Genomic DNA, 15,682 nt, shown 5'->3' with positions numbered 1-15,682 from the left:
CCGCCGCCCGGGTTGTTGTTGTTGTGGTGGTTGTGAGGGCGCAGGGTGGGGAGGGCCGAGGTGGGAAGGTGCGGGGCAGGCCGTGGGGCTGGTCCCGCCTGTGCTCCCCTCCCTCCCACGGGCTTTGTGCCGCCTCCTCCCGTTGCTAACGGAGACTTCCCTTTGTCGGAGCGCAGGGTGACCTGTGAGGAATCGCCTTCCCCGCAGCCTGGACTTGGGCTTCTCGTGGCCTAGCAAGAAGCGGTTTCTTTTCCCGAGCTGTTGGCATCTTCCTGCCAGGATTCATTCGTTCCCAAAGGAATGGAGGAATGCAGCTGATAAGTGCTTAACCACGCTGTGCCCCCATAGGCAGCACCAGGCGCTGGCTTTATCGTCACCACTTTGGCACTTTGGGGTGGGCTTCTCCTTCTTACTGCTCTGGGTACCCTTTTACTGTCACTGTAGACCAAAGGAGATGGAAGAAAAGGAGCGATGTGATAAATTCCAGCTGGTACCTAGACGCTAAGGGGAATTGTATATTTTGACTTTTTTTTTTTCCCTTTTTTTGTTTTCTGTGAAGGGGAGGGGAAGTATTTTATGGGGTATGGGAGGAGGGAGGAAAAATATGCTGCAGATCTTCATGTGGTTTTTAAAACCAGCTGTCAGAGGGAATTACTGAATAAACTGAAGCACAAGAGGAGGGTTTGTGAGCTGGAAGCAGCGCTAGCCCACCAAAGAAAGGGGCAGTGAGCTGCTGTTGTGACTGTGGAGGCAGAAACTTCAGCCTCCTTCATTTCTCACCAACTACTCCACATCCACCCATCGAGAAAATGAGTTGCGTGCCATGGAAAGGTGACAAGACCAAATCAGAATCGCCAGAGCCACCCCAGCCACCACCACTGCACATTTACCATGAGAAGCAGCGCAGGGAGCTGTGCGCCCTCCATGCCCTCAACAATGTCTTCCAGGACAGCAATGCCTTCACCAGGGAAACCCTGCAGGAGATTTTCCAGAGGTAGGATACTCTCTGTATTGGTGGTAACTACTCCTTGTCCTCTGTTGATTGGAGGAATTTTCAGGTCTTATTTGGGCAAATGTAAAGAAAAGGAGGGATTCAGACTATGCCACTGCTTCGAGATGAATGTATCTTCTTTTTTTACACCCGGTCTTTTTTTTTCTTCCTCCATGCAGAAATTCTTTCTCTTTTTACTTGTTTCTTAATCTACTCTGGCTGCCAGTTTTGGGTCCAAGGGCTTTATTGCAGATGCTGTCATGGGGTTGGACTGCTGTCTTCTTCCCTACCCACCTTAATGCCTCTTCTACCCATCTTCCATGTTTTTGCCCCTGACTTGTATGTGTTATCTTGATGATAATAACACATTTAGGGATTCCCTTGGGAGAATGAAGGCAGCAGGAATGACAAATGGGTCATCATAAAAATTCAGTATCACAACACTTCTAAGATTTTTGGAAATTAGCAGCTTTGCAAAATGAGTGACTCCTTATTTGAGTGGTTCAGTGAAGGTCTTCAAGGTTTTTTTCCATGCAACAAGACCCTGATTTAATTTCAGTAGCTGGACCCCTTTTTTCTGTGGCATTGCTAAATGTTTCCCAACAGCTTCCAATAATTAAAGTGGTTAATATAATAATAATTCCAATAATTAATTCCGATAATTAAAGTGGGTTTGAGTTTTACAAGGATGAATGTAAATTATTAACGTAGCCTGTGCAATAGCTGGTGCTTTGCTCAGTGTTTATTTTACACTGTTTTGATGCTTTGTGGAAATTGTCCTGTTCGTGCCTTTAAAAATTCTGGTGATCTTTCATTGGTGGAGCTAAGTGATCATATAGGAAAAGAGGTCTCCTTTGATGCTCAGACTGCAGATGTTGTAAGTCATGTAGGTTATGCTCAGCAGTTGACAGCATCTTGTGTTTTTGACAGGTAGGAAATCCCACCATGGTGGGAAATCCCATGGTTATGTAGTTATTGTGGGACAAGGCAGTCGGGGTGCCCTGTGCTGATGAGCAGGGAGCTGTGCACCTCTGTCACTGCTCTCCTGAAAACTGGCAGATTTACAGAACTGGTGCTTGACTCATGCCTGCCTTTGGCAAAAGAACTGTGGTAATGGACAGTAGCAGATATCAGATTGAAATACTATTTACAATAGTGTTGTAGATAAAACTCCTGCTGGTCCATGGCAGGCTCAGGGCACTCTTTGTCCAGTGTAAAGACACTGTGGTTTTGTTCTAGAGCAGCAATTGTCAGAATCTTAATCACAGCTGGATTGCTCTTGCTTCAGAGCAAACAAAGGCAGTTCATGTGGTAGAAGGAGTGTGATGATCTAATTAGTTGGCTTTTGTTGGGCTTGGTGAGACGGAATTAGTGTACAGCATGAAACCTCTCAAAAAGAGATGGGATGTTAATCTTGCTAGACCTCTTGCCATAGAAGGGAGAGTTTGTTTTTGAGTCCAACCTGGTGGTGTTCCATCCTAATATTCAGATGAAGATAGATTGATTCAGCCCTATGGTAGTATGGAGGTATACATGGAAATTCCTCTTGGAAATGGATGAGCTATAAGCTGTGTGTAAGAATTGCCACTGCCTTTCCATTTCTTTTGGGTTACTACTTTTGTGTAGCTCTTTGATTTGCCTTTAAAAAGCGTGGATTTAGTTGCCTTTTATATATCGCTTGTCTTTTTTGTGTCTTATCATATTCTGTATGTTGATAAAAGACTGATGAATATTTTTAATAAGCTACAAAAATGTTATGGTATGATTTTTAAACCCAGTGTTGACAAGGTAATGACATCACAAGTAAACTTAAGCTTTCTGTAGCTTTTACCACATCCCTTGGAGAATGATTGAACCACATCGCTTAATCATTAGCTTCCGTTTTGCTGCATCCTATTGTGAAAGGCCAGTTTTGATGATTATCATCTCAAGAGTATGCCAGAACTTGTTCCAGGCACCCCTCTGATTTTGTAGTCCTTCCCTTTTCTTTAATACCTTTTTGATGTTCTTCTGGCTTTTGTTGCAGGAATTAAGATTGCCTGCTCCAAGTGTTGCGTGGAGATACAAACAAAATCACTTCACTGGAGTCTGTGTATTGAGACCTGATTGGGAAGGACAGCTGCATACAGGAATCTTGGAGCCCCTTGTGTTAAGACAATACGTTGATGAAAGTTTCTGACTGAGATTACCTGGATTTCTGTCCAGCTTTGTCAGTCTTTCTCAGCTCAGTGTCTAGATAAAAAAAAACACCAAACGAAAAAACCTCAAACACCCCCCTCCCCTGCCAAAAAAAAACCCAACTAAAAAAACTAAACAACAACTTTGGGGAGGCAACTTAATTCCTTATCTAGTAGAATCCTTCAGCTGATGATTGTGGACCCTACTTAAGTGTGTGTGTGGATAGCGACATTGAGGCAATTCTTGGTGCAGGTTTGGTCACAGGTGCCATTTCTTTGAGACTGTCACCTGTGCTGGTCTCTTAATCTCATTTCTGGAGCTCTGCAAGTTCCGTGAAGGAACAAAGATAAATGTGTTCTTTCAGGTCTCAAAGTTGTATCTGGAGTATGGTGCAAGGAGAGGGTGCTTCTGTAACCCAAAGGGCTTTCTTGATTGTGAGGCTTTCCTAGCTTGCTGGTGCTCATGAATTAGGATGAAGCAATGATTTTGAGGAATTAGTTGTAGCCAAGTGATCTTACTTTATGGAGATGCTGGAAGAGCTGTGACAAGCTACAGTTGCATCTCTGTGACCAGTAAATGCAGCAGAGCTTTGAGACTGGAAACTGTGAATCTCTGAAAATGTGATTGCCTTACTCGGAAATGCCCTGTTGTAGATATTAACAGCTTTTCCTCTTGCCATGGTGTTGTGGACTCTTCTCCATTCTATAGTCGAGTTCTCCCCACCCTCCTGTGGGGAGAATGCTGTTTTGCTGCAGTCTGCTCCAGTGCAGGAAAACACAGCTGAAGCCAAAAGCTACCTGTCTTCAGACCTTGGTTGGTGTGAAACTCCCTACTCAAACCACTGCGTTCTTCTTGTCAAATGCCTTATGCTGTCAGGGCAGGAATGCAGAAGGGCTGAGGGATTTTCACTGGATGAAATATGCCTGCAGAATGTGCACTGTGCTAAAGGCCAAGCAAAAAACGTGCAGGAACATTAGGAGTTTTGGGGGATGGAGTTGACAGGAGGGAGAGGCAGGTGAAATGTGGGTGTTTGGATGATATGAAATCTGAACCTTGCACCAGCAGAACTAAGGATGTCCTTACCAATCAAAAGAGCAACTCATTACAACAGAACTGATCTCAGGCTTGACTTTCTTTAGATTGGCATTGCATGACCTTGCTGTTCTCTGCTCCCAGTTTCCCCTGTGCTTGGTTTTCCAGCTGTCATCTTCATCATAATACATCCTATCATCATTTTCCCTCCTTACAAAATTTCTTGGGCGGGGGGAAGCATAAAACAATAAAAGTGGATAACAGGGTTTTTTGCCACATATCTCCATGTTTTGTGTCTCACATCCATTATCTGAAGCTGTGGAAAGGCCGTCTTCTATTTTTGCATGTAACCTCATAGCAGTCCACATCTTCCTCACAAGGGGAAGTGGAGAGACAGGCACTGATCTCTCCTTTTTGGTGACCAGTGACAGGACCCAAGTGAATGACCTGAAGTTGTGTCAGGGGAGGTTTAGATTGGATATTAGGAAAAGGTTCTTCACTCAGAGGGTGATTGGGTACTGAAACAGGCTCCTCAGGGAAGTGGTCACAGCACCAAGGCTGACAGAGTTCAAGAAGTGTTTGGAAAATGCTCTCCGGCACATGGTGTGTCTCTTGGGGCAGTCCTGTGGGGGCCAGGAGTTGGACTCGATCCCTGTGGATCCCTTCCAACTCAGGATATTCTATGATTAGATGAACACAATAGAGTGCGGTTCTGCATTTTCAGATGCTGTAGTAATGGAAGTGATGTCTAAGCAAGCTTATAGGTCAAAGCTGAAGAGATTTGTTCACAACAGGATTATCTGTTTAGTTACCTACAGCAACAGTTATTTTTTACCATCTAGCAAAAGCAGTGCTTTAGAGAGCTCCCAGCTGCAAATGTCTCCACAGCTTTGTGTCTGAATACTTCTTTCATTTACCAGTGAGAGGGTGGGGAGAACAACCTTTTCTGCATCCAGCTTCCCCTGCCTCTTTTTCCTACCCAGTCTTCGAGACCGGTGTTGACTGTTGAACTCTCAAAATTGTAATAGCCATTGTCCTAAATGGCAAACTGGCATTCACTCCAACTGTGAATTGAGGAAAAATCATAATTGAAGCATCCTTCAAAAAGTACCAGTTCAAGGGAGTGGGGGGGGAAAACTTTTTGGTCTCTTTTTGCATCAAAGGTAGGACCTTTGGAGGTTTTGTACACCAAAATTATTCTTAATGCATTACTTAGTCCCCTCAGCCCCTTTGATGAATGAAAAGGGGGAATGGAATAGTTTGTGTTTAAACACAAAACCCCCAAAAATGGCCTTCAGGTTGTACAGCAAGTAGCCCTTTGTGGCTGTAGAATACAGGTTCAGCAAACGCCTGCTAGAGCAGTCCCCTGTTCTGTTTGCAGGCTGTCTCCCAACACCATGGTGACCCCCCACAAGAAGAGCATGCTGGGAAATGGGAACTATGATGTGAACGTGATCATGGCAGCCCTTCAGACCAAAGGCTACGAGGCGGTTTGGTGGGACAAGCGCAGGTACTGACAACTTGTGTAATTCTGGAGGTGGCTGCTGTTTGTAAATATGAGAAAGAGATTGAACTGAAAGCACCAGAACATAATCTTACTGCTGTCTTGTTCTCTGCACTCTTTCAGGGACGTTAACGCCATTGCCCTGTCTAACGTGATGGGCTTCATCATGAATCTGCCCTCCAGCCTTTGCTGGGGCCCCTTGAAGCTCCCCCTCAAGCGACAGCACTGGATCTGCGTCCGGGAGGTGGGAGGCACCTACTACAACCTCGACTCCAAGCTCAAGGTGCCCGAGTGGATTGGAGGTGAAAGTGAGCTCAGGTAGGATTTCCTCAAGTCTTTCCCTGTTGGAGGTGAGAAATATGTCCTTAAACAGCTAGTGATTGAAACATGTATGGTTGACCTTCAGTAGTAAATATTTGAAAGTAATAAAGTTCTTGTGCTTCCACTTGGATTTATGCCCTGTTTGGAGAGAGCTAAGGGAAATGCTTTCAGCAGCAGCAATCTCTGTGAGCTCAGGAGAGCCTGACTTGGCCTCTTAATGTGTCTGGCTCTGTCATTAGTGGTAAAGGCAGAGGCCAAGTCTGGTATTAGTGGGTGACCCCTGCAACAAGATGTGCTGTGCCCTGCTCCCTCCTTGAATGTGAGAGTCTCAGCATTCTTTGCCTCTTTAGTAACTATGTTCCCAGTAAAAGGCTTTCCAGACTAAAAGTGCAGCCTTATCCCTGACAGCAGTGAAAGCTGTTTGTTAAAAATCACTTTCCTATGTAAGCACTGACTTGGCTCCTCTTCCCTCTTTAATCTTAACATGAGATAGTTGCTATAAATGCTTTATAAAGTCTCACCTGCTCTTGGTTGTTGTTTAGTTTCCATTCCATCATGTTGTGAATCCTACTAGCAGCCTTGCTGTCTTGACTAGACTTGTGATGAGATAGGGATTGCACATCAGCAGTCTTTGCAGAGCTGACCATGCCATTGAAGTCTTGGTAAAGGGAATGTCAGCCTTCTGTGAACTTCTGGGATAAAGCAACACTGGAGTGTTTTTTATGGAACTACTGTGCAGAGGTTCTGGTGGATTTTATCCTATGTGTATTTTTCTTCAGCAGTAAATATGGGCTTTCTGTATTGGGAGTTTTGGAAATCTGGAACAAAAGGTATCAGAGAAAACATTGATTTGACTTTCAGATTTATTGGAAGTAATCCAAGTTTGGTATTAGAAAAAGCTGAGGGGCAGAAAGGGGCTAAAGAACCATGTCAAATGACCAGGTGCTATGACCTGTGATAAGGACATCTCAATGATGGGCTGTTTCTTTCTGCAAATGTTACCAGATTTATTGGAATTATTTTAAATTACAGTGGGATTCTTGATCTTGGAAATCTGAAAAAATTGAACTTGGTTTTAATTCTATTTTTGCTACCTTGGAAAGTGACATCTATATAGACTTCTCTCTTCTGAGGTTAAGATAATGTCTGTCTGATTCAGAGAGAGTTTTCTGGGCAGAGCTGTGTTGAATCTATTGGGACAAGTTTAATATTTGTTTGGGGGGGTTTTCTATTGTAAAATAACTGAAGACTTTGGGCAGGGTGTGTTTCTCCCATTTCTTGTCACATCTACATAGTTAGTTGCATTTAGTTGTTGTAGAAGATGATAGAGTTCTACATTCAGTAGCACTTATTTCTATTTCTCTTTATGATAGGAAATTTTTGAAACACCAGCTGAGAGGAAAGAACTGTGAACTCCTACTGGTGGTGCCAGAGGAGGTGGAAGCACATCAGACCTGGAGAGCTGACGTGTGATCTGGACCGACTGTCCTCCAACTACAGCTCTTCCCCTTTACCAAACTCCTGATGTCCTAAAACCTGGATAATGGATGCCCCGACTCTCCCTGTCTGGAATTTCCTTTGTTAGGCTCTTCTCTTCCTTCCTTGGTGCAATAGGGCAATGGCGCAGGACGTTGGGGGTGGTGGGTGGGGAAGAACTGAGGCCAGAGTGGAGGAAACTGGAAGCCAATCACTTTAGTTGCAAGGTGGATGAGCTGCGTCCCTTTGGCCAGCGGGAAGGCATCGTGCTCTTTAAAACTGGGCTGGGGGCGAGGGTGCCTGGAAACCTCCGGCCTCCCTTTCCCCACGTGGCTCAAGGCCATGTATGGTGGGACCCTGCCCTGTCCAGGGCTTGCCAGGGAGGAGCAGGGGCCGAGCATGCTGCCACCTCTTCACAAGTCTCTCCCTCCAAAACAAGTCACCATGAAGACATTTGCAATTCCTAAGGATCTCTCAGGACACTCAAAACACTAGGAATGGTACGGTGCTCAGCACGACCCTCTGCTTCTTAGGGCTGGTTTGTGCCAGAAATTAGGAAACAATAATAAGAACAGTGTCATCTTCCAAGAAATTCTTCGGGTAGCTAGAGGATTCTTCCCCAGTGTCTCCAGGGATTTATGTATGTGGTGAGCGGTTCTTTGGCAGCGTGTGGCTGGCTAAGGTGACATGGAAACAGCAAGCACAGGCTGAGGAGTATCAAGTTTCTGGACTGGAGAGAGGCCATAGTCTGCTTGGGTTTCTTCGTGCTGTGGTGCAGGGGGGGGGATTATTTTGTTTTATTTTTTAACACCTATTTTGGTTTTCTGCATGGTCACCCAGTTTAGAGGCTGCTTGGAGAGAGGAATAAAGCTGAAGAGGTTTTGAGAGAAATTTCATTCCCCTTTATTTCCCTCTTCAGAAGCCTAGCCCATAGTCAGGAATGTCATGTGAAATGTCCCAGAAACGGGTCAAGTTACAAAATAAAAATGAGCTGAGGAGGGAAGCCTTCATAACAGGTTTGCCCTTTCATAGTTAGTAGCCACTGGCGTGGGAGCTGCAGAGGGTCCACCAGAACTTTCAGGCATTAGAGACACCCTGACTTGGTAGTTGAACCAATCTCCCCTTTAGTGTTGGCCCACAAACATTCCATTAATGGATGAATTGCTTTTTCCTGCCTTCTGTGGGGAAGAGTGACTAGACATGGAGACTCTAAGCAGAATCCCTACCGGCTGTTCCCAGTCACCCAGATGAGCTGTAGCTCAGCCATGCCTTCCATGGCAGGAGGTGGTAATGCTGAATTTGGAACAGACTTCATTCTGTTTAGCACTTCCTGGCTGAGCTGCTGTTTGCTTCCCTCTTTACATGTCTGAGTTGAACAGCAGCCTCTGGTACCTGATGGAGCTCGAAGGATCCTGCTCCATCGTGCAGGAAGGTCTCATTACTGATGTTCGAGCTGGTGAAAGGAGGGCTTGTAATGATCTTTTCTCAGTTATTTTTCTCTTCAGAGCTCTGCAAATGCATGAGTGGGTGCTCGAAGCTGAAAGACCACCAAAATGGCACCTTCCCAGCAGAGAGGCCATGAGAGGACGGGATGATGGTGTTCACTGCCCCCTGGACATCTGGCAAGCACTGTTTTGCAGTCCTTTGAGCACAGCCTCCCACAGTAAAGGGCAAATGGCTCTTACGTTTTAAAAAGTCGTATTTCGTAACACATTCCAATGACCAATACCAGCTGGCAGAGTTTTTAAACACTTTCCAGGCAGGATGTGCAGCCTGCAGGCATTCTGCTCCTGACTTGAAGCCATTTCTTCAAGAGGGGTAAAAATATATCTCAACAGCAACGTTTTCTATGCTGATTGAAGTTGCACTTTGGAGAAAAACCGTTTGCATGGAAACTGCAAGCCAATGGACAGTGCACAATATGCAAAGATGTTTTAAAATACTTTGGGGCTACTCTCCTCTCCTTGTACGTCAGCTGCTTCCCATGGGGGGGAAACAGTGTGATCCAGCTGCTCAGGTAAAGGGAAAGTGTACGATCACACCCCTGTGGGAGGCGAGGCTGCCGTGCCCAAGGGTGGGTGAGCCGGTCCACTCCCACCGCTCAGGAGTGGGGAAGCCCCTGTTTGTTTTCTTGCTTGTTTGGTTTTGTTAGAGCCTTGTCTTGGGTTTGTTTACAGAGATGTATTTTGTTTAACCAAATATTAAAAATGGAAAAAAAAAAGTTTCCATATAAATGTCCTATCACTTCTGTATGTTCAACTGAATTGTTCTGTAACAAAGTATGTAAAGGATAAATAAATTTTTTTCTTTGGTTATAAAACCACCACCTTTTTGTGAGTTTAGAGCCTTGAACGTTGGTCACTAGTGCTGAGCACCTCCCTGAGAACTCCCTTAAGCCATGCAAGGCTTCCCCCCCACTCTGAGGGTGACAGAGCCATGTCAGTCCCTTCCCCGTTGCCAGGAAGTGCATGAAATGGAGAGGTCCCTACACACAAAGCTCCCAACAGCTCTGAAAGAACTGAGCCTCCCTCAAGGACATCTATTAAAATCACACTGCTCAGGTTGGATTTATTTAATATTCCATACAAAAAAATACGCAGCTGATATCTGAAGTTCTACTTTATGAGGCAGAGAATCTGCGTGGATGTGATCGTCTCAAACCTGGCCTGCTGCTCCCTCTGTTCTCACACACACACAGAGCTACAGTGAAAGTGTTTCTGCAGACACATCTTCCCAAAGAGTGTTTTCCATGGGGTATGGATTGCCACCTGCACCCCTCCTTTCTCTGCTGCAAAAGTCACTCCTGCCACCGGTGTCCTTCAGCTCCGAGTCAGGCAGGAAGGAATTTGTCCTCTCTGACTGCTGCTTTTCAAAGCTTGACCTGTGCCCCAGGGTGGTTTGGGGGGGGCAGGGGCAAGGAAGCTGGCAGAGGAGCTCCCCCAGTCCAAGTCAGTACCTGGTTATGGCATAGTGATTGAATAAAAGGAAATACTCATGATTTCTACAGGAGGGGGGATGCAGACAGGAACCGTCATCAGGTCCAGAGGAGGGGCTTCCCCCCCTCGTTGTGAACAGGTCAATGTCCCAAAGGAGAACCAAAACCAAAAACAAACAAAAGGAAAAAATGCCCTGACCCAACAAATCAACAGTTCAATATATCATAATCGCAAGGTCTTCCCACTTGATATGAATCCAACTCAGCTTCTGCAAATTAGATTTTTCCAGACAGCGGAGGCAGGGCCCCTGGCATTCCCCCTGAGAGCCCTGTGTTGGGTCCAAGGAGGATCTGAAAGGAAAACAATTGGTTGAGTGGCTTCAAGGACACAGGAAGGATTCCCACCCTGTCCCCCCTCCTACAGGTACTGGCAGTGCCACAGCCGAGGTCAGTGTCTGACCACAGCCCCTGTTTCAGCTATTCCAGTCCCTCAAAGCCTATCTCAGCTGGAGAAAGCCAGGTTGTGCTTGCCAGATTGTCCCACCGGAACATCCAGCTGGAGAATCTGGTGGGATGAGTGAGGCCACAGTGTGTAACAGTGCACTCCTCTCCCGCAGCAGCTGGTCACAGGGGGAGGCACTGGCACTCCCAGCCGACTTTGCAGGGCTAGGAGAGAGGGCTGGGCTGTTCCCGCCTCACCTGTCGCTGCTGCAGCTGCTGCTGTTGCTCCATCTGCAGTTTTTCCGTTTCAAAGACGACAGGAAGAACCAGAATCATGAAGGAGGTGGTCCCAATCCACAGAGCTGCCCTAGAGAATCTAGCAAGGAGAAAGAACATTAGGATTTAGAATCAGTTCTTTAGTCACTTCTTACCAACTTCCCTTCCCACGCTTCCCTTCTGCGCCACGGGCAAAAGCCTTCCCCCAAATCCACCCCCGAGCTCCAGGTGGCACCTTACCCCCGCCCTCCTCGCGCCGCCCAGAAACAAAGCGCGGCCCTGCCGCTGCCCGCCGGCCCCGCACTGCGCTACCCGCGCCAAAGCCGCCCCGGCCAGCCGGGCCCGCTTCGAGGGGCTCCGCGCCCCCTCACCTGTACATCTTCTGCGCTACCGTCAGCGACAGTCGAACGTAGCCCCCGCCGCCGATCGCACGCTCTCGGGGAACATCTCCGTGAGCCCCCACAGCCGCTCCGCCAGCGTCTCGTCCAGCTGCGGGCGGCACCAGCGTGTCAGGCCCTGCCGCCCGGCCCCGCGGGTCACCGCGCCCGCCCGGCCCGCCCGCCGCGCCACGCCGCCGCTCGCCCTGATACCTCCTCGTCGTCCTCCTCTTCTTCCTCCAGCTCGTCTTCCAGCTCCTCGGCCTTGCCCGCGCCGCCCTTGGGCAGCAGCTCCTCCGGGACAGGGGACGCCGCGGCCGCCATCGCCACCAGACAGGACGGAGGGGAGCGGCGGCGGAGCGCCGCCGGAAGCGGGGCGGCCCTCCCGCCGCCCGGCCCCGGGGAGGCAGCGGCCCCGGCGCGCGAGGAACGATGGACCCCCGCCGCGCCCCCAGCGCAGCCGCGACCGACACAAACACCCACAGATCGTGTTTTAAAGGCGAGGTTTTATGTAGATTATGCAAAACCCTCGAGAACGCGCAACTCCAGCATCCCGCTCGCCCAAGGCAGGCGGCGAGGCTTGTACGAGCCTCCGCGGGCTCCCCATGGGGGGACAGGCTGGAGGGGGCAGGGGTTTCCCTGCCTTCCTAAGGCAAGGAGGAGCCCGCACGGAGAGGGATCTTCTCCACCGCCCTTGTCCGGCTGCCTTGGAGAGAAGGGTATCTATGCTGGGTTGCTGCAAGGTAAAGTGCTCTGAGAAAAAACGTGTTAATTTTAACAGTGCTGCGGTGCCAAACCAACCATCAGCAACATCACGGCACTGCACAATGCTGGAGGCATCTCGTCACTCTTGGTCCCATGAAACAAAGTACCTACACACAGTACCAACGTGGCTGGGAGGCCCAAGCTGGCCCTGGCATCCTGTGTGCCAAGACCCAGAGCCAGCCCCATTCTCCAGCCACCTCTTCTTCACTTCCTCCTCCGGCTGTGCTGCTTCAGCTCCTCCAGCTCCTTCTCCATCAGGTGGGACTCAGCGGTGGTCTCGGAGAGCTGCAACACATAGCAAATTATGACAAGAGTGAGTTAAAAGCTTGTGAGGCTTCTCTGACTTCACAGCACAGTTGAAATTTGCCACTGCGAGCCAGGACCTGCAGAAGGGAATTTGTTCCTATTGAGCAAGGGGGAAGCTGCCATGTCACACTTCACTGAGATCACCCGGAAAACCTGGAGAACAGCTAGGGTTTCTGCTCAGTGCTCCAGCCACAAAAGCCACTTGCCAGTTTCAAAACATGTGAAGAGTAAGGAAGGAAAATAAAGGAATGAGTATTTGTCCAGACTGACATAAAGGCTAAATCACTTAATAGACGGAGAATACACGTGTTCTATTTCACTGAAAGTCTCTCCAGATTTTAAGCACAAAAGTTGTGATCTTAGGATAAGGCTGAATTTTGGTTTATTTAGGGCTTGGGAATTATTTCATCCACAAGTTTAAACACAGAACAGATGTCATGTCCCTCATGACAGCAGATGGAAGTTTTAATCCTCTGTGACCAGAGAGGGTGGTTATAACTCAGTGTCACAGTTAGGGCAGAGGCCAGAGTGGCAAGAAAAATGCCATTCTCTGTGCAGAAGGGGAAAGAGGAGACATGGCGCTTGCAGGCGCTGCCCTCTCCTCAGCCACAGCATTCACAACAAGCTCTGGTGCAGGGGGAACCTTTCTCTCTCCTCACAGAGCAGATCAGGCTCTACTCCCAGTCACTTCACTGTTACATGAATGCTGCACAGCAGGGTAAGGCAGAAAGCAAGGTGCAGTGGGAGCAGCCTCCTTCAGCAGTCCCAGCACCCTTCACTTGGCCCTTCCCCGAGGAATCTCCACTGCTATGGGCAGGCAGGAATAGGGTGAAGACTCACCATGTCCAGCAGAATATCCACCTTCAGCCGAAGGAGGTTGTTTTCTTCCTCTAGCTGCTGGTTTCGTTTGCGCAAGCGCTGCAATTCCCTGCGATCCCCCGTGAAGCTTCCTGATTCTGGGAGGAAAGAAAGAGGTCAAAATATAGATTGTCAGCCAACCGTGGCTACTTCAGACCAAAACAAGCTGAGCTGCACTCTACCTGACACCCACTGGCCATTTTCAAACTTCAGGTTCTGGCCAGCAAGGTTCATGGAGGGGGTGCCGTACTCCAGGCCCAGCTCAACCTCACGGGTGGATCTATCCATCTGCAGGGAGAAGATCACACTCAGCATTCCGCAGAATTCCAAGCCACCCCCTGCTCTCCCATTTCTTAGTGACTGGCATTAAAATGGAAGATGCTGGTCCAAATGGCCCTGGATCCTGGAATCCTGCTTGGTCATGTACTGCTGCAGTAGACAACTGGCTTCTCACTACCATCCCTGCACTTTCTCCCACCCAAACACACACTCATCTCCCTGGGTTTGAAGACCACTGGTGAGGAGTTTTCAGTGAAATGGTTCTGGACTGCATGTAGGGTAACAATGATCTTTCCCTGAGCTATTCCATTTCTAGTTTTATATATGGTCACTGGTGATCAGAAATGGGGCTGCACTGCAGGAATAGAGCAGCACAGCTGGAATCATAGAATATCCTGAGTTGGAAGGACCCCACGGGGATCGAGTCCAACTCCTGGCCCTGCACAGGACAGCTCCAAGAGTCACACCACATGTCTGAGAGTGTTGTACAAACGCTTCTTGAACTCTGTCAGGCTTGGTGGCGTGATCACTTCTCTGGGGAGCCTGTTCGAGTGCCTGACCACCCTCTGGGTGAAGAACTTAGTCCTCTCCCAGAAGAAGCTGGGAGCTCTTGTAAGGGTTACGGTACTCACAGCAGGAGCCACCCACCCCGGTTACCAAGCAAGTACTCCTGCAGCAAACCATGGGCACTGGGACTCACAAAGTGCAGGTTGGAGAGAGAGACCCATTTCCTGGGGGGGGTCTTCTTCGGGCTGAAGGAGTTCCCAAACAGGGGCATCACGTGCTGCTGGCCGGGCTTCCAGGAGGCTCCCTGAAAGAGCAGGAGGGATAGGGCTGGTCTGAGGCTGTGGGACAGGAGCAGTGATGTGACAAGGCAGCTACGTTGGCAGGGGAGAGGTTTGCTTCAGCTGCCCATTTTCCAGCACTGACGCTGCCCGGTTTCCACCCAACACCAGCCCTCGCACCCTTTCTCCCCAGGCAGTGCCCCCCTGGCTCTCAGAGAGGCTGAGATGGTGGTTTGGGGGGTACCTGGCTGCCCACCCGCCACCACTGCCCGGCAGCACCGGCCCTCCACGGGCACCTCCGTCGCACCTCTGTTGCCACGTGAACAAGCTGGGATGGGGGACAGAGGGTGCAAAGCGTCACAGCCCCCCCAGCCCTCACCTGTGCCCCCTCCCAACCTGTGCCCTCTCCTCACCTGTGTCCCCTCCCTGCCCGCGCCCCCTGCCCTCGGCCGGTATCCCCCGCGCCGCGCGGTATCCCCCGGCACCGGCTGGGCACGGGCCGTACCACCCTACGGGCACGCCGAGGAGCTGCGAGAGGAGCACCGCAGGGCGTTATTCCCCGCACGGGCCGCCATCGGGATGCTCCTTTGTTCTGTTTTCCCTCCCGGCATCTCACTGGCGAAAGCAGCGGGCTCGGCGAGAGCAGAACCGACGAGGAACACCCCCGCCCCGCAGTGGTAGGGTCAGCCCCGCGCTGCGGGGGCGGTTGGGCCGGGCTGTTCCATCGGGCTTCGCCTCAATGACGGGGGGGCCCCGCACCTCTCCGTTGGGCCGCGCTGGCTCCCGGCGCTCCCCGTCCGTCCCCAGTGGGATCCGCCGCGTGTCCCGGGAGCGGTTTGCGGCCGCCGCGTTGCCGTGGCGACGGGATCCGCCGGTCCGCTCCGCCTCCCGTGGTCGGGAGACGGGGGCGAGTGGCTGGGGCGGTGGATGGGGCTCTTCTCGCGTCAAAGTTGTGATGTGCTATCCGCGCTTTCCCTGGCACCCTCCCGAAAATGCTTGAGTCGGTTGGAAGACTTTCTAAAATTCTTTTGGGTGGGATTTTTGTTTGTTGTTTGTTTTTCAGATAAATACCTATAAGCCGTTAGGCAGAGAACCCTTCCTTGCTTGGGAACATGGGAGAAAAAGTGGAGGAGGTCTGGAGTCCTGGACTGCGTGTGT

At 49.6% G+C, this 15,682-nt stretch overlaps 4 protein-coding genes across 6 annotated transcripts in view; 2 read left to right on the top strand and 2 right to left on the bottom strand.

Moving 5' to 3' along the window:
- The first annotated feature begins 22 nt into the window (after positions 1-22).
- On the top strand, positions 23-7,583 carry JOSD1 (Josephin domain containing 1). Its single transcript, XM_008931536.3, has 4 exons — positions 23-994; positions 5,583-5,711; positions 5,829-6,023; positions 7,400-7,583. The coding sequence occupies exons 1-4, from the start codon at positions 810-812 to the stop codon at positions 7,497-7,499; spliced, it is 609 nt and encodes a 202-aa protein (XP_008929784.1). The 5' UTR covers positions 23-809; the 3' UTR covers positions 7,500-7,583.
- Positions 7,584-10,040: 2,457 nt separating this feature from the next.
- Positions 10,041-11,885, bottom strand: TOMM22 (translocase of outer mitochondrial membrane 22). Its single transcript, XM_018080279.2, is given in 5 exon segments — positions 10,041-10,788; positions 11,137-11,254; positions 11,526-11,556; positions 11,559-11,643; positions 11,745-11,885. Coding segments are annotated over 5 exon segments (420 nt in total). The 5' UTR covers positions 11,856-11,885; the 3' UTR covers positions 10,041-10,713.
- A 138-nt stretch (positions 11,886-12,023) lies between these two features.
- On the bottom strand, positions 12,024-15,374 carry CBY1 (chibby family member 1, beta catenin antagonist). 3 transcript variants are annotated; one of them, XM_018080277.1, is made up of 5 exons: positions 15,284-15,374; positions 14,440-14,550; positions 13,643-13,748; positions 13,443-13,558; positions 12,024-12,581 (listed from the first exon to the last, which is right to left on the bottom strand). In XM_018080277.1, exons 2-5 carry the CDS (start codon positions 14,515-14,517, stop codon positions 12,501-12,503), a joined length of 381 nt encoding a protein of 126 aa, XP_017935766.1. In that variant the 5' UTR covers positions 14,518-14,550; positions 15,284-15,374; the 3' UTR covers positions 12,024-12,500. The 3 variants fall into 3 exon arrangements, with proteins under 3 accessions (XP_017935766.1, XP_017935765.1, XP_017935767.1); XM_018080276.3 differs by lacking the exon at positions 15,284-15,374 and adding an exon at positions 14,938-15,228; XM_018080278.2 differs by lacking the exon at positions 15,284-15,374 and adding an exon at positions 14,921-14,971.
- A 77-nt stretch (positions 15,375-15,451) lies between these two features.
- DMC1 (DNA meiotic recombinase 1) overlaps positions 15,452-15,682 on the top strand; it is a 31,355-nt gene continuing 31,124 nt past the window's right edge. Inside the window, exon 1 of the mRNA XM_008931538.3 lies at positions 15,452-15,556. Within this exon, the coding sequence (XP_008929786.2) occupies positions 15,452-15,556 (105 nt within the window). The remainder of the gene's footprint in view (positions 15,557-15,682) is intronic.

Source organism: Manacus vitellinus, unplaced genomic scaffold, assembly GCF_001715985.3.
Source record: "Manacus vitellinus isolate BGI_N305 unplaced genomic scaffold, ASM171598v3 scaffold_5_pilon, whole genome shotgun sequence".
NCBI lineage: Eukaryota > Metazoa > Chordata > Aves > Passeriformes > Pipridae > Manacus > Manacus vitellinus.
This window is presented reverse-complemented; position numbering and strand designations above follow the sequence as displayed.